General features: G+C 39.2%; 1 protein-coding gene across 5 annotated transcripts in view; it reads right to left on the reverse strand.

Moving 5' to 3' along the window:
- PPP1R9A (protein phosphatase 1 regulatory subunit 9A) overlaps positions 1 to 23,064 on the reverse strand; it is a 149,332-nt gene that overhangs the window by 12,958 nt on the left and 113,310 nt on the right. For 3 of the 5 annotated variants that reach the window (XM_069774813.1, XM_069774818.1, XM_069774806.1), the window contains exons 8-16: positions 20,794 to 20,847; positions 18,194 to 18,423; positions 16,686 to 16,782; positions 16,394 to 16,565; positions 9,031 to 9,188; positions 8,163 to 8,463; positions 3,937 to 4,024; positions 3,761 to 3,838; positions 547 to 745 (exon numbers count right to left, since the gene is read on the reverse strand). In XM_069774813.1, the coding sequence (XP_069630914.1) occupies positions 547 to 745; positions 3,761 to 3,838; positions 3,937 to 4,024; positions 8,163 to 8,463; positions 9,031 to 9,188; positions 16,394 to 16,565; positions 16,686 to 16,782; positions 18,194 to 18,423; positions 20,794 to 20,847 (1,377 nt within the window). The remainder of the gene's footprint in view (positions 1 to 546; positions 746 to 3,760; positions 3,839 to 3,936; positions 4,025 to 8,162; positions 8,464 to 9,030; positions 9,189 to 16,393; positions 16,566 to 16,685; positions 16,783 to 18,193; positions 18,424 to 20,793; positions 20,848 to 23,064) is intronic. The other 2 variants (XM_069774826.1, XM_069774820.1) reach the window with 1 other exon arrangement.

A 23,064-nucleotide genomic window follows, 5' to 3' on the forward strand; every position in this document is an offset into this window, starting at 1 on the left:
ACATAGAAAGAAATCACACAGATGTATTAAATTGCAATAGTTCATATTTACAGTTCAAGCATCTTCATATATAGAGAATTAGATCCAACATCCAGCATGCACAACAAACAGATTTCATTATTGAGGGAAAAAAGGCATATGACTGACAGCATACAGCACTTCTTCACTTGCAAACACCTCATTGAACATGGGTAGGTATTCCCACAATCAGTCCTGAAGAATGCAGAAAATACCTATAACTGAATATACAAATCTAGCATTTGTTCAGTGGATCCAAATGCTAATTTCCACTGGCACCACTTGCTTTTGTTATGGTACACCACACCACAGTTAGTTTACTGAATTACTGTACATTGAGACAGAGTAAAAAGGTAGAATGTGGAATGGTACAATGACAGATGTTCTGTTCGGATGAGCTTTTACCGTACAATGAACACCATGCACTGTTTATTGTAGTAGTCACATATTGGCCTGTTCTTTTTCCAGAAACATGAAGCCAATTATGCCACTCAACACAGTGGGAATAAGGTAGTTTTTATTTTCTACCTTTGACCCTTTTTTAGCTGGACTTATATTTTCAGAGGAAGGTTCAGTTGAGCTGGTAGGTGATGGCAGGTTGCTAGAAGAATTGGATCCCTTGCCACTCTCTCCATACCATGTGAATGGTACACAGTGTGGGAGAGAGGAGGATCGCTCTGCCAAAGATTTAGTGTTTGCTGACTTCTGCAGCATCTCTCTGGTGGTCCTGTTTAAGAGAAAGGAGCAGGAATATGTGTTAGATTATAACATAAGAGAAAACAAAATGCTACAGAGGCAGTTAATTGTAAAAAGAGTGACATTCCTTATTAACTGTGACTAAAGAACTGAGTGGCACACAGCTAGTAGGGGCATGCCTGAAATCTCTCAGCAAAAGAAGAAAAAAGTGGGTTCTTTTGACACCTTTTCTAACTCAAGGTCTCTTAGACAACACACACCCAGCAAACAGAAACAGACGCCAGCTGAAAATGCCTATACTCCCACCGCGCAGATGTGAACCAGCTCCAGTCAAGAAGCCACATGTTGTGTTGGTGCATTTCTGAGCCCCAGTGGAATCTCAGCATGTAGCCTCAGCACTGACCCAAGTGGGCTCTGGTTCCCAGAGAAGGTCTGGCTTGAATTTCAAGCACAGACAGAATGAATCAGGTGCGCCTGTATCCATCTGTGGAGATGTGCCTTTGTTACAACAGTTAAATACTAATAGAGTATTATTATCTTGATTTTAAAGTTAGCAAATATTAAAAACATTAATACAGAAAACTTAAATAAGCACCTATGTGATATCATCAGCTTCTCTCTTCGTAGTAGCAGATTGCAGTGGATAATGTGATCAAGACAAAGGTAACAGTTATAAAATAAAATGCCTAAATTATTTGCTGAATATATCATGTCAACAGGACAGTATGTAAATTAAAAATAACTACGCAAAGTGTCTGACTCAAAGAACATATGCATATGCCATATTCTCATATTATATATTACTGTTCTAAGAGCATTAAACTTCCACTGCTCTTAGCAGCCATCAGTAAATTGCATGTATGTAAACCTCCCCTCGACTTCTAACACTAGAGCTTTGTATATTGTGAAGCCTCTTCTCTGTACGGATGAAACTGAGGTTGTCAAAGGGCCCCCTCCAAGGAAGCAGAAGAAGAATGCTCTCTCCCTTTAGCAACATAAAGGAAGGTAGATGTATCTGATCCAGTCCTGTACCCCTCCCTCATCCTCTAATCTTGCTTGAAAGTAGCAAATAAAAGTAAATTATATTGCCCGAATTACCTAGCTTCAGGCAGGGGAATATATGCTTCTTATTTAAATGGGGAATTCTATTTACACATCCTGAGTGCTGTTTTTTGGCAATGGCAAAACAATGCATGCAACATCCACCTGACAGCATGATTAATTCTACATCAATCAGTTGCTGTAATGGACATAATTATAACAGGATGCTGTCTTTTGATAATCATCTGCCTTCTTTCAAGGAGTTTATACAGCTTTGGACTGCAGAGAAAACATCCTCACATTTCTTCTGAGGCAAATTCTTCAGTGTTAGTAACAAAGGAAGTGACAACAGGTGTTTAAAAAGTTATACTGAAATAGTAACATTCCAGTTGACAGAGGCACAGTGAGAATTACAAATGCTTATAGATTTTGACTTTGCAAGCAGTATTAAACTTTGTTTTTAGTAACTGTATCCAAACTCAGAAATATTAACAATACAAATAACTGATTTATCAAATGGTCTAATAAGCAACTGATCTCTATGCCGAGATCTTCTTTCGCTAAGGCAGATACCTATAGGATCTCACAAATGTCTGTAACATACTATGTTGGTATACGGAACACATCAACTTCTTACAAACAAGTATACATTCATTTCCCCAACTCTGTGGCTTGGTATTGAAATGCTACGTGATGTTTAATATCCTGCTAAGGGCACTAACTGCCTTACAGCTACAGATGTGGAGAGAATTTGCTTTAAGAAATCTTTCCCTGTCACTAGGGAAATCTAGCAGTGAATATCACTAACTCCAGGTCACACTGCAAGCAGACACACCAGTGGAACCAACTGGAACAGGTTTTCTGACACCAGCGCAGTGGCAACAGCTGCTGCCTAAGATCACTGAAGATCCTGCCAGATATTTGCAGGATACAAACGTACAAATGTATGCTAAGACAGAACATTGCACTTCAGTACAGTGTGCCTGAGGGAGCAAGTCTAAGGTTTCTTTTGCTTTTTTGATTTTACAGAGCTACACAATATACTTGTCACTGGGTGTCCATATATTAGACTGTCAGCAAAACTCCACAAATGGCTACATACTGGTTTTCCACCACAATGATTTTCTGAGCAGCGTTCAAAGTCTGCTTTCCTCCGACAGCTCTTTTATCATGTAGTTTTTCTTTTGCACTGTTTTATGTGCAGAGAGTTTTTGAGTTGCTATGTCTTTTCTAGACTTTTGGAATGTGTTAAGTTTGCTTAGCACTCCTGACACTAACTTGTCTTCCATACCTGGAACCAGGTATCACCCCCTGTAGCTGTGATCTTGTCAGACTCATCAGTACATGAGCAGAGACCTTCAGTAATAATCTACACTAGCTTTTGCAGAGAAGAATGCTCCCTGCAATTTTGAACATTCATTTATTTACTCAGAGTCCAGATGCTGGTGATACAGTCTCATTAGATCTCACAAGGAATTCACAATTCCTTCACTGAGAGTTGGTGATGTGACAAATGCAGTCAGCATTTTTCCTATCTATTTTGAACTCATGATGTTCATCTTCAGAAACAAACCCTTCTGAAAGCATTCCTGATGTGGGAGCTGTGAAGCTGCAGTGAACAGCTGCTGCCCATCCTCGCTCTGGGGTTTTTTTTCAAAAAAAAAAGTGGAATTGTGTCAAGATTTCTGGTTCATGGCTATTATTAACTGACTGTGTGTGCATCTTACAGGCCAGCTCTGATAACCTATTTCTGGAAATCCCATCAATGGATGGAACAGTAGCAGCAATGCCACGATATTATAAGCCTTGAAGTATTTTTAGACTATATGTTAGTCTGTCATTAGTTAACAAATCTAGGTTTGTAAGCTCAGAAGGTTATGTCAAAGCTTAACACTTATTTATATTAAGTCAGTGGGACTGTTAATGTTCCCATCTGCTAGGATGATTAGGTTTTTCCAATGTTTCTGGCATATCATTTCTTGCATTCTCAATCTTTTACCCATACCTACTGCCATAGGTCACCCTAATAGCTTCTTTCTCTTTCCGCTTCTTGCCCTTGTTTGAACTCCTTCTCAAGGGAGCCCTACAAGAACATTAGAAAACATCAGGAAACATCTTTGAAATTTTACTTTCAATCCTTTTAATGAAAAAAATAAGTATTTTAAATAACAAAATGCTTACCCAAGATCTGCAAGTTTTCGCTTTAGTTTTTCTGTATGCCCTATAATAGGGCTAGTTGTTCTTGCTGCCTGAGCACATGTGGCACCATCTAGGATACATTTGTACATGGAAGAATGTACATTATTATTTTTAATTGCTGATAGCTATTCCATTTTCCATCCAGAACAGTTTGTGTATTTTTTCATAATTAGATACACATACAGGTACACATGTGTGAGTACACAATTTAATTAGGTGAATTCTTCTAATTTTTAAGAAGATGGTGTGAAGAGGAATAAAAATAAATAAATACTTTCAGAATTTGAAAATATACATGAAGACATCTTATTTTAATTGAAGAAAATGAAAAGTTAATTTTGGTTGAGTTTTAATGGTAAGTCAAACAACACAAAGATTTACAAGTAAACATTACAGTGAATCTGTTTTTAAACTCAGCAGTAGCCGCTTAAGTTTCCTTTTACAGAACTCACTTGCTATGTATGCTTTACTTCCAAAATGACTCCTGAAATACTTCCTTGAACTTTGGAGCCAAGGGTACCTTTTATGATGGACATGCTAGATAATAGTTATCTATTTAGCTTGAACATCTTTGTTAAATAAACATTTAACTTGAAATCCAAGCATTCTGAATTTAAAAAAAAAGAATTAAAAGTAGATTAGTTAATAAATTTGCCCTGAGACGTCTATCAATTTTTGATCTCTTCTACAAACACTGTTAAAGCATAAAGAGGAAACAGCCTGCAGTACCTATAAAGCCAAAACAATTAATATGAGTCTGCAAAACATCCTATGAAATCTATACGGAAGCTAAAAGAAAACACACAGCAGCTGAAAAATTTAGACACAGTTTCTGTGATTCTTAAACATAAAGACTGTCCCCCAAATACTCTAGAGGAAGCAAATGAAGGTCAGTAATTCATGCCACTTCTGGTTTGGTTACTTTAACAATGTGACCTCAGATGTACAGTGACTTTTAACTGAAAGCACTGCTGGGTTTGTGCATTTCTTTTACTGTAACTGACATAAATTAAGCCCTCAGAATTAACCCCAAATACCACAGCACTATCACAGGACAGTCAACTATGTGTATAGAACTTTGTATGTTGCTTTTAATATTTGGCCACATTTTCATTCAAGTAAAAAATTCAGTGCGCAACTGGTTCATAAATCCTGGGAAAAGCAGGAAAATAAGACTCTTGCAATACCCACACTCTAAAAGCCATACTATTTCTACCAACACATGTCCTTCTGTTAAAAAAAACATTCAAGAACAACTGACAAGTAACCTCGTGCCAAAAAAGCAAACAAACAAAAAAAGTAGTACAAAGAATGACAAAGGCAAGGCAAAGTCTCCTGAGAAGAAATCCATTCCCTGGGGAGGCTGAGAACTTTAGGCAATACACGCTTTGCATCAACCCTATACTGTGCACACTCCTCTCCTGTCTCCTCTTATGGTTCCTCTTTCACCTCTAAAGCATACTTATAATGCATACCACTGTGAAAATTGCCACTTTCAAGAATAAAAGTCATAATGTTTATTTTCACACTAGCTATTCACAGGCAAGTGGGACTTGGGGGCCAGGGCGTGGTGGGCTTTTCTGAAAAACTTCTCAAGGAAAGTAAATGAAACTATAAGGTACACTGCTATTGCGGTGGGCAAATAACGAAAGCATTTAGTAGCTGGAGGTTCTGCTGCTGTAGTAGAAGAAATAACCTGGAGTGCTCAGCAGGGTTACACAGAGCAGCTACCTGGTATGGCAACTGTCTGTTCAGGTCCTTGCATCACTATGCTCCCACTCACATGCAGCTTGGCCCAGCCAGGGCCTCTGAATAATGATGATTTGCTGGGAGAGACATTCATGCTGACTATGGGATACAGTGGAAGATGGACGGGCTAGGTCCCAAGACCAGCTTCAGTGGCAGAGCAGATTTAAATCTACAGGGTCTTGCACACATGGAGGTATGCAGTGCTTGGTGCGTGGCCATGGCCACGAACCAGGGCTGCAGGTGCCCTGCCCGGGCAGGAGGTGGCTTGGACCACCCTGGATGGGTGCACCTTCCCCGACTCCTTGTAGTTCTTCAGAGGGTAAGGGAGAGCCAGTTCCTCAGAATAAATCACACAGAAGCTGTTTAATCCATCACTTTCAGCCTCAAGGAGCTGGTGTAAGTAATGTGTGGCTGATGGGTGTGGAAGGAGGCCAGACGTAACTTTCTTCCCCAAGGTCACAAACCAGCTGCAGCCAGCCTCACATTAGCAGAGTATTGCCCAGAGGGGTCACCTTGGCTGCCTCGTCAAAGGATGCTGTTGCACAAAACAGGCAGAACTGAAGAAATTAATCATACGCATACATGAAAAAGTCGTGCGTAAAAGGTGAACAAGCAAAATTCCTCATCATTTTGCAATGAAACTCATCTCATGCCACTTCAGCTCCTCCCACAACGCTGCAGGTTCTCATAAGAAAAAAAAAAGACAAGTGTAAGCTTGCTAATGCTCACTTTTGCTAAAGAGAGATTAATCAATGGACAGACACATGTCCACAAATGCGCTCTCTTTCCATCTCTAAAAAAAACCTACCCGAACACACCGAACAAATACAGTGGCCCTTTTTATTTTCTGACTTGTAAGAGTTTGACAGCCAAATTAATGATCAATTAAAATAGTATTGCTACAGCACTTGTTGCCAAACAACTGCTTTAGGATATTTCTTTTTTGTAGGACTTATTAAATGCAAATTTTCCATTTGAAACTAAATTGCTCTGGTTTAATTTTCATGTACTCATCAGAATCTGGATATACCCAAAAGCACTGGTTGTTAACAGTCACAGTGGTGAAAGCATGACACCGATATCTAGACAGAGATTATTTTTCACACCTAAATTGGAAGGAGTGGCACAGTGGGTGGAATACAATACCCTATTCCTTACATTACAAGGCTAGTCTCCACTAAATTTTTATCAAGAAATTTTTCATACATCAGTTGGAAATGCAGGATTTATGATGTCACTGATAAACCAATCATACACTCAAGCTGAAGTACGAGTTTGGAAAGTCACTTTCTTATGTTCACACCCTTATTTTTACTTGCAAAGCTCAAATACTGAACTTAACTTTGATTCATTAACAATTATACAATTAGAAACTATACAGTTAGACTAGCAATTTCAGAACCCATGTAAAAATGCTAGCATATATTAACCTATCCTAAATTCAACAAAGCTTCATTAGTCTGTCTTCTAGGAATCTGTGTGAAAGCTCTGTATGAAGAAAAAACAGGTTGTAAATCACTGGCAAGTCTTTTGAGACACACAGACAAACAAAAATCCTCAACAAATTGTTCTTTTCAGCTAATTTAAGTAAGCCAAAGTCTGTTATGAACCTATCCAGACCTATTCCCACAGTCCTCACTTACAAACATTTTTTATCACATATTTTAGCTTATGTGACAGTTAGAGAATGTCATGGCAAGGTGCATGGCTAAGAATGACAAAGTTGTATAAAATCCTATTTTTGACGTCACAAGATATCTGAAAAAGAGGACTCAGCATTCTGTGCCACATAGTATTGCTAATGCATTTAATAGCCTGGTATCTGAGACATGTACCTGAGCTAGGTATGACTGCATCACATTTTATCCAGCTTACATCTACAGAATCTGAATTAAATAAATAACAATGTGGCTAACCTCCCCAACAAATTACTTGATTTTTTTTTTCTGTAAATGAAGAGCCTCCAGACACTAACCTCTTGTTTAATCTAGACTATGCTGCCTCTCAGCACTTAAAAGCTACAATCTGTTATTCTTGCTGTACACTCCTTTCCCCACCCTCCAAAAAAAGCACCTAGCAGTGCCAAAATCACACAGTTCAAGTAAGTACACTGTGTTAAGCATGTTTCTACTACAGAAATGTCCCAAGGTCCATCAATTTTCTTTTTTTTAGAACAAAATACAAGATGTTCTTAAACGCAACTTCCCCCTAGCTTTTTCAGTGAGTTCTAAGACAGAAAAAAAAAAAAAAGGAAGCAGTTCCCGATCTCATTTTAAACTTTGTTCTTTCCTTATACCATCATACAAGGTCATTTGTAATTTTTTCACTTCCAGGTAGACAAAAGAAGATATGGGATTATGGCCTTCTTGTTGGTAAGGTCCTACTACACAACAAAAGTTCATAAAGTGGATGTAAGTGAGCAAAACGATGCATCAATTTATTGTAAAAAATAGTAATACCTTTATCCTGTAAAATATTCCTGCCAGCTGGGTGATGCAAAGGAGATGCTTCAGAGCTGTGGCCAGATTTTGAAGGAGAGGAAAGTGGAGTGTCTCCCCGAGCATGAGGGGAAAGGACACCTCCTTTGTGGTGCTGTCCTTCTTCTTGGTTTTCAGTTAGGTTGTCAAGTGAGATTGCTGCACTGCTAGCCACAGGGGAGAGGGAGGAAGCACCAGAATCTGATGCTGGTGAGGATGCTCTCATGCATAAGGGCAGTGGTGATTTTGAAATGTGCATGGGACTACTGTAACTGTTTGACGGCTGTTGGTATAAGAGATTATAAAGCAGGTTATACCATTTAGTAACCAATCAGAGCAAGGTTTACTTTGAACATGCAATTCTTTTATTCATTATTTAGCCTTTTATTTGTATGAAACGCTTTAGCAATTCATGCCATTACCTTTTGATACCACACACAGTGTTGTTTATTGGTATGTGCTTTCAGACGGAAGTCAGAATAAGACAAAACAATGAGTGAATATCTTATCAATTGTGTTAACAAATTAACAAATAGAGAAACGCACAATTCAAGTTCCTTTCACCTCCTGCATAAATGAAAGGACTCACTCTGCATTATAAAGCACACATAAATCAGAAAGCCCAGGATACCTGTTAAAAAAACCCACAACAAAACCAAAAAATGAGGTGTGCTGACTCAAAGGAGACCGGACTCACACATCACTCAAGGACATTCATAGCATACTGGCCACAGAGGAATAACTACTGCCTGTGCTACAATGAAAGGACAAAGACATAGGATGAAATGACTTACAGGGGCAATCTAGCACTCCACAGGAAGCCTAAAAGAGACAGTAGAGTCCTTCTCACCTTTCGTTCAAGGCTGTCCTCTCCATCAGTTGAACTGATGCTATCATACAGCCTTGTTCTAGAAGGCCTCTGCCGCTTGTTCTTCACTGAAAGCTGAGCTCGAGTCTTCAGAGCTTTGGAGTCCAGTCTCTCTGTTTCTGGCACTGCTTCATTGAAATCTGTATGGAAACATGATTTGAAGCTACTTGACAGAAGAATCTTTCCTACTTTTTTCTAAGACAGGACCTGCAATTGTGAGTACATGCACTTTGCATGTTTGACTTGTACCTGTATCTTCATAACTGTTGAAGTACACATGCAAAAAAAAGGTTATTTGTATAAACCATTAACAAGTTTATCTGTACAGATCCAGTAAGTGCATAGCAAAGAATCAACTGCAAGTACTGAAAAATTCAACAAATGATTCCCCCTGTTATGTGAAGGACCACACAAAACCAGCTGTACTAGCTGAGAAAGCAGGTCCACTTAGACTCCCTCAGAGGGACTCACATATGCTTGGCCTGCAGAGAGTTCTCCTCCATCAGGGCAGAAAGCAAAGGAATCCTCATCTCACTGCTCTCTGACAGACATTTCCCAGCATCTGATGAATATACCAATTTAGACCCAGGGGACCAATTCATTTATCCCCAACTCTGCCCTTTTAAGCCACTTGAGGAGGGGTGACTGGACTGCCATTTTTTCCCACAGCTGCCCCACTAAGCATTTCCCTTATAACTTCACCAGTTTTGCAGGCTGCTTGTCGAATTACAGAAGAAATATCTAGAGCAGTCCTCAGGCTGCTCTACATTTTAGCATAATCAGAATGGCCTACAAATTCGAAGAACATTACTTGTTCTCTCTTGTACTGAATGTCCCCCAAAATAACCTTGCACGATATGTGCAATTACGAGCAAGCAACGTCTGCAGTCAGTAGCGCACAGAGAGCGATACAGGTAGTATCCAAATAATCAGATAACCATTTGTGATTGGATTGCTTTACAGGCAGCCTTTCACAGGATTATGAAACAACTGTTAAACTCATTCCTTTGGACCTACAGTGAAACAGCTTGCTTACTCTATCACACCATCCCTCTCGCAAGGGGACAGCAGAGGAATCTCAATCCTCCTCTGGATTCTGATGTCATCTGTTGTTCAAAGTTCTATGTGACAATACAAATAAGGTGCCTCAATTGTTCATCCCAATTCTTCTCTAAGTAAAAGCACCTTTTTATTAGCAGCTGGCAGTCTCATTTGTTACTTCTTCCCTTGCCACGCTGTCCTCAGAACCATTATCTCCTCTTGTAGATTCTTCTCTCTTTTATTCAGAGGTCCTGCAAACTCTTAAAATTTACATAAACTCAGGTAAACTTAAGTAAAACACCTCTGTCAGAACGAACCATCGTGGTCCCTCATACAGATTGATATGAGAGACCTAACACAAACACAGCCTTGCCTCGCTTGCACTTGGATCACATCAGAAGACACTGCCAAGCCCCCTTCCTTAAGCAGGAGTCTGGAGGACACGATCATTACTGTAGTTATCACCATCTACTGCAGTTGTCTGGTTTCAGCTTTCCAACAGCAATATATTTTGGCAAAAGCATTAGCAAGGTAGTGTTGCAGTTTTGCAGGAAGAACCCGCAAGTGCTGAAATAAATTTTCACTGCAACCAGCTGTCAGCGATGTTGCATAAAGTTTACCATGACAGTGAAAATGAAATGAAATTAATCCATCCAGAAGGTACATGAAAGGCACCCTGAATCACAGCTGTTGAAGGCAGGAATGGGAAGGCCATGATCTGTACAAGAGCGAAGGGACCCTGGTTCTCTCTGATTAGAAAAACAACTATATTGTGTGGAGCAGGACATGGACTGTTAGATCTGTCATTATCCTGATCTAATAGCTCAAAAACTCTCTGAGAGATTTGCAGTAAGGCAGTAGTAATTATCCTAACAAAACCCAACAAAGAGTCACCAGAAGATCTGGGTGAAAGCCAGGAGATGTACTCTACTCTCCCACTTCTTAACTCTACGAGGTTGTTGTACTTTCCGAACATCTGGGCTTTCTGCAGATGTTGTCTTCTACCATAAGTACTTTGAAAAAATAAAATAGAAAAAAAACCCCAAACCCCAGCGCTGCATTGTTTTTATATACCATCAGAAAAGAGCTGGACACGGTCACTCTGATGCTTACTCACTGTTGTCTCTGTACATAAAACCTGCTGGAAAAATCATGAAAATGTAACTCTTTGGTTTTAAAGGGAAAGCAGTTTCAGATCCTTCCCCTTTCATCTACTGCCCAAACACCATTATGTGATACATGAAAACTGGAGAAATATTTAATACAAAAAATGGAACAATGAAACCATCTTACTTGCCTAGGTTCAAAGCCACCCTATTCCTGAATGTCCTCTGAGCAAAATATACTGAACACTTCATATATGGCTTGCCTTTACAGATAGAGCTAATGTAACTGCACTTTTCTTAGCTATCAATCATCCACTCAAGTTAAATCTGTGTACTTCAGCAAATATAACATTTTACAAAGCTGCAGTAAGACAAAACACATTTAAAAGGGGCTTCCAGACCAGGAATAGATCCTTTATGGTTTTTTAACTTTTTTTTTCCTTCCCAATCCTCATAGGACAAATCAAACCAGAATCCGTTAGATTTATTTATTTGTCTAAGTACTGCATTCATAACACACTAATTAATTAGAAGCTGATCTTACAGACATTTTTGCTTTAAACATAAACGGAGACCTCTTAGCCTCACTGAAGCCAATTAAGAAACTCTGACCACTTCGAGCAAAGCTGAGATTTTTCTCATTGCTTTCCATGGCATCCTGACCTTCAGTCTCAGAGAACATGATTGCACCAAGGGTGGAAGTGACTCAGTGACCTACCACTATCACCAAAACGGAGAGCTCTTGCTCTTCCTCCTGCTGCCACAAACCCCTGGCTCTGAGGCCCCCAGGATTTGGAATGCAGCTTGCTGATTCAAATGACTGACCCAGCAGAAACTATCAAATTTTAGTCTGACACTCCAGCCTCTTCCCTTCTTGGTCAGTTTTCTGTTGTTGCAGTGAATGTCTGCACAGAAGTGTGTACGTGCTGGAACCGGGCAATGAAAGAGGAAGAACCAGGTGGCTGGACAAAGGCAGGGATGGCGTGGGGTCTCCTACTTCAACAGTAATGATCTCTTAGTTCGGCTCAAACTGCCTCTTGAAATCAGAGCCGCAGGTTGAGTTAGTATGCCAGTAAATAACTGAGGGGTAAGACTCATTCAAACTCATTTTTATTTTTGCAGATTTATGTTGTCTTAAAGCACCGCAAAGACTTCTAGTACCATGCTTTCCTCTTCTTCCTTGTGTAAGAGTTAAATTCTACATTCACATGACACTACAGAATCATTAGCATTGTCTGACTTGCAATTATGCTTCTGCTGTAAGTACTCGACAGGATAAGTGTACATTGTCATGACTCAGACTGCTTATATTTGTTCCTTCAGGTGTACACACTTCCATACATCCCCTCCTTTCACTGCCAAAATTATGCAAACTATGAACACAGCACTGCAAACAGTTATTCACAGAAGTGGTCGTATTGGCCTTGTCAAAGCAAAATACCATCTGGGCCTGGAGCTTACTGCTCCCTCCACCCCAGAGCTGGGCTGCTCGCACTCAGTGGCAGCTCTCTGTTGCGCTGCAGGTCCCTAACCGTGGTTCAGCCTGCTGCAAAGAAGAGCTCACACAGCATCAGTAGGGGCCTCCCTCCTTCCATGTCACAGCTGCACTTAAGGTGGGCTCTCGTCCTCGGGTCATGTGGATCTGGACCCAAGCCACAACCCACGGACAGGCTTCCCGGCTTGCCCTCTGATCTGCCTCACCACCACGAACCTGCCTGGGATCCCGGCTGACCCTGGTTTCCATCACCGGACCTGCCCTGCTTGCCACGCTTGGGTGCGGTGGGACTCGGCTGCTGTCGGGTGGTCTCTGCCCCAGCCACACGTGCCGTCACGCTCGGTCTCAGCTCCTTCTTCTGCAGAGAGCCACCGGCCCTCGCGGCTCCCCAGCACAAACACACACCTGACGTGTTTCTCTAAGAATCTCCCAACCCACTGGGGAGCCTGATAAATCTCTCACATAGAAGTCATAACAGGTTTTATTGTGCTCTCGAAGACGATGTAATTAGACTTTCTTTCAGCAGGCGTTCAACCACTTGACTCCAATGGGTTTCCATCTGAATTATTTCAGTACCACTGTGGAGCAGGAAAGAGCTCGCCTGTCTTCCCACTGTTTTTCAGTCATACAGGCTGATAGATTTCAAAATCTCCTTCTGTGAACCGATGCACCCCTGCGTCTCCCAAGGCACCCAGAAAGTATAGCCATCAAAGCGTCTTAAATGGGCATTTGCACAGAGATGAGCAAATACTGTCAAAGCCTGCATCAGCACTGAACTGTTCAGATTTCAAACCACTGACTCCGACCTATAAGCAGCTTGATTCTCTACTGCAGACACAGCTCATGACCACTAAACCAGAAAGCTACAATGCACTTTATCTATTTTTCTGGACTCTCAGAATAAATCACATATTTGTAAAAGAAACACAATCCTCGGGCTTTTAGTATTCCCTGGCAAGGCAAAGCAAGAACTCTGTGGGCCATAATGGATTTGATTTTCTCCTTCTAACTTCCACGGATGTTACTGGCAGTCCTCAAACTCAGTATGAGGTTATGTTACAGCCTGAGGAGTCATACAGTCTGGCATGATGCTAAACATGGCCAGAGCCCCTGCAGTGGCAGGGACAGCTATGCTTGTACACAGGCGACCACCAAGTTGCATCCCTTACTTTCCAAATCTATTACCATGCAAGAATATAATAAACACTTCAGATCACATTGAAGCAAAAAATGTACTTGGCATCATTTTAATTAAAATATACATTTTTACATAACCAGATTTTTTGAGGGAAGACAGACCTGCAAACTTCACGGGATGTAGCTGTGTACATGCAGTCCCACTCCACAAACCTAATGATGAGGCTTGATAAAGAAGCGTGTGTTATACTCGCCAAACAGAAGCCAGAAAAGAGACTGGAGTGCTTGCATGAAAGACGGTGTGCACAACACACTGCACCCAGAGGAACTCTGCTCACCCTGCAAAGACATTGTGGACATCTCCCCCGCCCTTTATAGCTCCTCTGCAAATATCCACAGGTTGATTAGTAAATACACTAATTATTAGTGTTTAGTATTACTAGACAACGGCAAGTCCTTTTCTTAAAAGGTTCACACAAGGGTGATATGGAGACATAGGCTCTTTGTCTGCAGAGCAAGTATCACTACATTACAATCTGATACAGACTCTGATCCAGAATTTACTGGAAAAGGTATATGGAGGTCAAAGAGTGCTACAGCATGTTTAGGGATCTCTTTATTTAAAAAGAGGGCTTTTCTTTTTCTCTTGTTAAAAAAACAAATCCAGCCTGGAATCTAAGGTCTAACTAGGCTTTTTCTGCTTTCAGAAAATCACTGCTCATTGTCTATTTTTCCTAGCAAATAATTTGTGTTTGTATTCAGGTGGTTAAACTTGGGCATTTAAATTCACAGATCGTCTATTCTAGCTCTCAGAAGTACTGAACACTGGTAACATTTCTCCAGGGGAATGTTTTTGCAGTGAAAAACAGCAGCTCTTGGAAAATGAAAATTTTCATGCAAATATATCAGTTGAAAAACATAATTTGAAAGTACTGACATGCAGAGTTTTAATGCTATACAAAGGAATTTTCAAATTTTTAGAAAGAATTTTACAAAGAACTGGGTTTTTTTACATGTAGAAATTCCTGGATTTCAGCTCTTGAGCCATATATCTGTGTTGACATTGTTACAACAGTAAGTGTAAACATGGTTTTTGTGAGTCAGGTAAAGAAAACACACTTTCCCCTCCCAATGCAAACTACTGAAAGGGTTTCTGTTAACAGCGTTGCTAAGTATTAATTATTTTGTAACACTTACTGAGTCTCTATGGCAGAAATTCAGACTTTCTTGTCATCCTGAGTGTTTTTCTGAACTTCAGAGACTTCAGTATAATAAATACTTGCTAGAAAGAAACATCTCTGTGAAGATTTGTGGAAACCAATTCCACAAGGTCTGCGTATCACTCAAGTGCTGTTTCAGCAGGACTAGCTCTTTTTTATACACATACTTTGTTGAAAATATAATTCATATTGATTTGTTTGTAGTGCAATATTCAGTTTGGGTCCACACATGAAATAACTGCTAAAATATCAATTTTAATAAAACACCTCTGTGCTTGCTAGAAATTAATTTATTTGGTAAAGTGATGCATTTTTTTTCACCAGAGAAATAAATAATATTATAGTTTATTTAAAAGGAAAACCTATATAGGAACAGGGCCTGGTGCTCCCTTGTCAGAATCCCAACACCTCCGACACCTGATTTCACAAATGTTACTAAATACCCAGTAAGTATTGCTCCTGCACCAAACAATTTTGTTCCAAGGCTGTGGGCCTAAATTCAGCTTTAATTTTGCATATACTTCCACAGTGAGGAGCCACATTCAATTACAGAACTTTAACTAAACCTGTGGAAGTTATCTGTATATTTTCACTGGCACAGCCTGAAAAATGGGAATTATCTTTTCTATGCAAAACAAGTAAAAGTTACAGTCACCCTGTTACAGCATCTATCCAGATCTCAGTGTTGCCACAAGTTGTTTTGGTTCTTTGGTAATGTAGAACAGTCTCACAAGCCTTATGTTGTAAATCAGGCTGTGCTATAGCTGAATAAGCTTTTTAGTTAATGTGCTAGCAAAGAATTTGCATTTTATTCACAAAAGGCTTCATCCTGAGAAATGGTGAGTGCCACCTACATGGTTCCTTTTGACGTCTCTACTAAGGTGGGATCAGAACCTGCAGAGATCCATTCAAAACGGTAGATTTAACACTGTTTTTCTCATTCTGGTAACTTTGTTCTTGTTTGATCTTTGGTGGCTGAGTAATTAAGGACAGATTTAGGAACACAGGAGAAAACACAATTTTCTCCTACTTTATTAACATAACAGAAGCACTGAATTAAACCTAAATGTTAATGGCATCCCACTGAAAGCTTTAAGAAATCAATAATGATCTTTGCTTTATTAGCACTTGGTCATTTCCATTTCTTTAAGAATATACATTGTGCAGCTATTCTGGGACTCTATATGGGCATTATTTGGTATAACCTTGATACAGCTGTCATTAGATACTGAATTTTGGAAAAGTAACAACATCCCTGCATTATTAATTGTTTCTCTTAAATCCTAAATGATAACCATGCTATTTACATACATATTATTAGGAGTTATAGTTTGGTTCAAACAAACCTTGACTTAAGCCATCCAGGTAGGACACTTGCTTAGTATCTAGATTTTCCACTGGATCTCCTCTAGAAACTTCTCCAAAAGACGTCTGCCTTTCAAAAATGTTGTTGTTATTGTTAACCTGGCTCCCATTTTGCTTCATTAGCCTGAAAACTTCTGCTTCCAAGTCTCGTATCTGAAAGAAATACAACACAGTGTTACCCATAACACACACACGTCTATTAGATACCATTTTTTCCCAGAGTATCAGATAGAATTGCCTCATTCTTCAAATATGAGAGTAAATATGACTCACGCGGGCTTGTAAGCCTTGAACCTCTGCAAGGTGTGCTTTCTCCAAATCTTCTATCTTCTTTCTTTCAGCTTCCTGGCGTTTGATGAAGTCAAGTTCTCTTAGGGAAAAAAACATGTATTTGCTGTCATCAAAGCAATCAGATGCAAACAGAAAATGAAATGTGCTGATATATCTTAAGCTATGCATCAGAAAAATCTGTCCTTAAATAATTTATTACTAACCTAGTAAGAAGTATGAAACTGCAATTAGGACAAAACCCTAAACAATTACTTAGTCTAAGTGAATATGATAGGTGAAGATATAAAAATGGTAAGAGGAATTTATCTGGAAAAAAAAAAACCCTCAGTTGTTCTAACTGATAATCAAAACAGTTAAACTATTTTTTTCATAATCTGTATTTACAATGAAAACAACATTAGCTTAGTTTATGCTGTGTTCTGTTGTAGGAAATAGAGCAATATCTCTGTTTTATTGGAGTATGACTGCACTCCTTCACAGAAAGGACATCCAAAAGTTTCCAGGTACAAATCTAATTTTCTAGCAAGCTATTAAGGAAGTCTGTTAGGTGATTTTAGGAGTCTGAGATAATTAAAAACAACTGACTAGATCTTTTACTAATATAAAGCAGAATAACAACAGAAAGGCTATCCAAGCTCATTCTAGCTATTTTCCCTATTTCTTTTTATTTTGAAAATCTAAGATGTTAGTGATAGAAAGCACACTAGATGCCAGCTAGCTCTGGAACAGTCATGAAATTCCAAGATGGGTAATGACATTTTGACTATCTAAACCCCTTTTTAATGGGACAGGATATTTACTTCTGCACTCCCAGTTGTCACTTGACATTACTGTATGTTTTTGAGTTTTCTTCTTTAAATGAGTGTATTTCAGCAGAAAATGAAAAAGTTGCTGCAGAAAAAGAACTTTGGGGCAATGGAAGCTGTTATAGAAATGTAAGATGTTATTATTCCTGCTAGCCATCAGGGAGAGGGGACCACATGAAACAGAAGGGGCCAGGTAATCATCAGTTAGCTCAACTCAGCTCAAACATTCTTGGCATCTACGAGAAGAAGAAAAATAAAATGTAAAATGTAACAAAACAATTTTCTTCTTGATGTTACATTAGTACACAGCAGGAGTGAATCCAGCTGACACAATACCAATATAAATTGCTGCAAACCTTGCTAATCAAATGCTTTACTATGATTACTCTTGGTTGTTTGCAACCACATTGAGTTATCCAGTAATTCTGAAACATTCCAACCTGGAGTACTACAGACTAAGTCTTTCTTTAGTTACAGCATTATTTTTCAACAATACTAAACTAATACTCTAATACTACTAACATTTTTCCATAATAAAGAGCCTGTGTTTTTCATGAAAAAAAAGTGAAAAATAGTGTTTACCTTACAGGTGTTTAATAGTGGGTTTCATATTTCAAAATATATCACATATATGTTTCCTATCTGGCCACTAAGTCATTTGCTGAGCCTGGCGTAGCTGCTTACTTTTGCTGAAAATCCTTGATTAATTTCTTTGCCTTGTTATATTTCTTCTCCAGAGCCTGATACTGGCTTTGCGTCTCCTTCAGGTGCTCATTCACTGTGTGACACAGGGTTTGTGCCTCAATCCAATAACTCTCTAATTTCATCATCCTTTCCTTATTCTCCTCAATGTTCTGCTGGAGTTGGGTCTTCTCCAATTCCCACCTCACCTTCTCATTCTCAGCAGCCTGCAGCTGAACGAGAGTGGAGATGCAGTCAGTAAAAAGCTGCAAAGTGCAGCCTAATAGTTTAGGATTAATACAAACAACATGAACAGTGAAAATCAGTAAATTATTAACTATAATAGTAATATGCTAGCAGTGAAAAGAGCATTCCAGGACAAAGAAAACAGGCTGATACGTACATTATTTTTCCTCATAAAACAAAGCAGAGCCTTTGCTCTGTGTTCCAGTGCAGCCTCTATGCTTCTCTGGCTTATACTAACACACTTTAAAAATGTCAACAGTGGAGTTTTCAGGCCAACTGCAGGGTTAATCATTCAGCACTGGGGATGCATTTTGCTCTATACATGTGGCTCAGGTGTTACAAAACGTTCATCCACTTTCATAAAACGATGAAATTTCTTATTTTTTGGGGGGGAATCTGATTGCCAGGTTCTATATTTGACTTATGAACTATTTAGAAAATAGGAAAAAAAGCCAATTGCATCTAATCTAACGATCTGCTTTTTTACCCATATTAGAAATTCTACTGAATTCTTACAATGTCTGTTTTCATGTCATAATGTTGCTTAATCTAGAAAGCCAAACAAAAGAGGTTGAAGCATAATTCAAAATTTAACATCAGGTCATAACCTAGAATCTTTTTCATTTAAGCAAGCACAGAGTTTTGCATCCAATACTGAAACTGTGCCAGAACTATTACAAGGGCAAAGAGAACCTGTTAGAAATATATTACTCTTGTTTGCTTTAAACTTGCCTACCAAGTTGTAAATAGGTAATATGAAAAGGAAAATATGCCCTTCCTGTTGAAGATTTCAGGTGCTAATTCTGCCAAACATATCAGCACTGCTTAACTCTATGACCAGTGCAGTTCCACTGCTAGTTCCACCATTTGGCACCAATGAAGCCCAATGACTTCTTCCAAGTGACCTCAAAGAAGCCTGAATTTTACTGCTGAGTTTATAATAAACATTAGCTCCTTTGTTAGTTTTTTTTGTTAGATTTTTTTTGTGTTAGGCTTCTCACTTCCCAGCTGAAGCTAGCTGCAGGTTTCAATGTTTGGTGCTGGATAAGGGTAGGGTTGTTCAGCAGCTGGTATATTTTAGCTACTAGGATCTACAGAAAACAAAAAATGCCTTAACATCTCTGTTTACTTATCAAGACTGTCTAATTTGCTCTAGGCAGTTCTGCTAGCATCATGGATGATACACACACAAAGAAAATAAGTTGTTTGCAGTTTTATTCGTAATATACCTAAACTAGCCACATTTTCTTTGGCTCTACTGAAAACACTAGGTAAAGAAGTCCAACACAAAAAGGCACATTAACCCTAATCTTGCAAATGGATTTGCAGAGATGAATGTTTACACCCACGCATCACTGCCATCAAGTCAATGGGGCTTGGCACATTCCCAAGAGATTGACTGTGTGGCTCCAATTGCTAGATTAGAACTGGACAGCAGAGGAAGAAAAGATTTCTGACTTTCTGAACTGAAACAGTACCTCAGAAATTGTCCTTACAGAACATAGTTCCACTGTGACTTTCTTTTTAAAAGTAATTTGTGCAGATTTGATAAGCAGTATGCAAAATACATGGCGAATGCAAATGTTGCTAGAAAGAAATAATAATCTAAAATGTTTTTCTGAAGTACAATTTTCTTTCTCTTCTTTTTATTTCCTTTATAAAGTACTCAAACTCAAAAAGAAGGATGTCATTATAAAACCTAATATTACTCAACAACTGAATTATCACTTGACTTCCCATAAAGGTTATCCTAGTACAAAAAATACAATTCCTTTTTATTGCTATAGCAATAAATAACCAAGATGTTTTCTGTTAAACTAGTAAGCTTTTCCCTTTCTAGAGTATCTTTTAAAGAGAACTGCAACAATATGAAACAGCACTTTTTCTTCTGTATATAAAAAGTAATTTCTAATAAATACCTTTAAATAAATTAGGTTTTTTTAAAATGTCAAAAAAAGGAAATTAGCATAAACAGGATACTTTAACATCACTGTTAAATAAAAAACCTACTAACTTAGACTTGAATATTCAATCCAAATATAATTTAAAAACCTGAGAAAATGCATTAGAATTGTAAAACCAGAAATCTGCCATTTAGTCATTATACCCCTTAAAATGTATGTTTAATTGAAGCTATACAAGTTGGCAGTTTCTCTTAATAGCAGCACTTAAGATTTTACTTGAAACTTTGAATAGAGAATATACCCCAAGACAAGATTTAGCTGAGCTACCGTGCTTCTTAATCAGCCTTTAATAAGGATGTTGACTTCTCCACCCACATAAAGCTACATGTCTTAAGATCTGATTTTGCACGAGAGTAAAAAACCAGCATGTATTAACCGTATATTGATTCTTACCTTCGTCTTCAGCTTCTGAATTTCAGCTTCTGTAACTGCATGTTTGATTTGCAACTAAAATTGAAAATATAAAATAAACAAGTGAAGTCACAGAGAGTACTCCAGTATTTTTAAAGCCTGTGCTGCAAGTTGAATACCTTATTACACAGCAGAAGGCCTTGAAGAGTGCTGCAGTGCAGTAGATTGTAAATTAAAATGTCTAGCTTGCAAAATGACTCAGTCTGTGCAACCTAATTAAAGATAGGATGCAGTCTAACCACTCATAATTTCAAATCAGAACATCCAATCTGTTTAGCAAAACCAAATGTCTTATGCATTAAAAAAAAAATAGATGTTATCCTACTGGGCTTTGCTCTCCTCTGATGTGAACATGAAATATGTCCCAGTGCTGTCAGAAAGTCCCACTGCATTGATTAAAGCAGGCACGTTACAAAAAAGCAAATATGGAAATAAGTGATTTAACAACTCAAGAAGTCTTGAGGGAAGATTCCACACATTTATTTCATGCAAGAAAAAAGGTAAACTGATGCTATCCTTCTCCAGCATTAGCTGGAGTTATTCTGCTCAAGGTAGCTAATCTCAGTTGAGAGCAGTTACAGAGGCAAACTGTAAAAAATAGTAAATGGCATTCAAGCACACAAAATGATTGCACGTAGATTAACAGCCCAGGCAGTGTGCTAAAGGTTGTAGTTACATTACCAAGCAGCATGCCACAGTAAGAGTGGATCAGTACAGTGAAAGGGTTGGTGCTGAGGACCTGGCATCCACCTGCACACTTTCCGGCGGGATTTCTTTTGGACTAACCTACATTAGTGTGATCCTGTGGACTGAATACTCATTAGCTCTTTGAGTGTATTACATAACGTCCTGAAACAGCTTTAGTTTCAACCCAAAGGTCTGCTATTCACAGGCCCCAAGAACACCTTGAAGTACGAACTGAACCACAGCTTCAACAGCATAACCCTAATCCGAATGGAAACGATCATGCACATGCACCCGATACTGGTCTGCACCCGAATCCCTGCTGCTTTATTATTTAAAGCAGGCAGCACAGACGCATTTCTGACAGGCCCCAAAACCTTAAATCTAAAGCACTGTTTAATCTGCACCAGTGACTTGTGTGTGTTGGGTTGAGGGCAAGGGCAAAACCTGAGTTACAGCCTGAGCTGGCACTGCAGTGGAGACAAAGCCTTCGTCCATTATACATGAATACCAGGAATAGTTACGGAAAAGCATGTTTTACATGGGGGTTAATTCTCTTACAAGACTGACAGAAGCCTTTGGGAATAGTTTATGTTGAGCTAATGGAGTACGTGAGGGAGTTGTACTGAACCAGAAATTATCATCTCTGGTGAAGCGATGGCTACATTCTTGAAGACCAAGCTGTTAGTAAAAATTGTACAAATAATTCAAAAGAGAAGGTCCTCTGGAGGAGAGGAGTAGTTTTCAAAATAACAGGAGCTACCACAGAGCTGACTGGTAAAAGTACCTTTGAGAAAGGCCAGGCTACTTTTGAAATTCCCCTTTCATGGGACCTCTTGAATGTACTTCTTGTGGCAGCATAGGAAATGCACACTCTCAGGTGCAGTTTGGTTTGCAAATCAGCCATAACTATCTAGTGAATAAACCTCATCCTTTCTGGCAGAGAGTTACTGCATTTATGCTGGAAGGAATACAGGAGGCACTGATGCAACCAGTCCCACCCGAGGAACAGTTTAGGAATCTTCTTTCCCCTGCTCCTTTCTTGGTCACTGTCTACAGAGGAGACTGTAAGCCCTTCTTGTCTCCAGGATCATCTGTTACTTACACACACTTTTTGACTTTGCACTGAAAAGTGTAACGAATCTTCAAGTGCTCACTGAAAACAGATACAAGCCTACATATCAAATGATATCAGTCACTGACTGTAACAGCTTGCAGAAACACCTAAAATGTGGAGGCACACCAGGTGCACAAGCAGATGGAAGATGCACGAGGCCAGACCGAACCTGCCCCGAGCACACAGCTAACCGGCGGATCACACGGGAGTCCTGAGAAGTGCCACATGAGAGCAGGGCTACTGGTCCAGGATGGAGAGACACCAGTGCAGCTGGGAACGCGGCACTCGGCAGCCCTGGAACTGGTTGGTGTTAACGGCAAGAAGTGGCCAGTGGTGCTACCCCACCCAGTAGACCAGGAAGCCAAGAAGGATATATACCTTTTTGTAACTATACATAGTACAGGAAACTGAGATACTTTAAATAGCATTTGCAAGAGGTTACTTGCAATTTC

The sequence above is a fragment of the Haliaeetus albicilla genome, chromosome 2 (assembly GCF_947461875.1).
Source record: "Haliaeetus albicilla chromosome 2, bHalAlb1.1, whole genome shotgun sequence".
Classification (NCBI taxonomy): Eukaryota; Metazoa; Chordata; class Aves; order Accipitriformes; family Accipitridae; genus Haliaeetus; species Haliaeetus albicilla.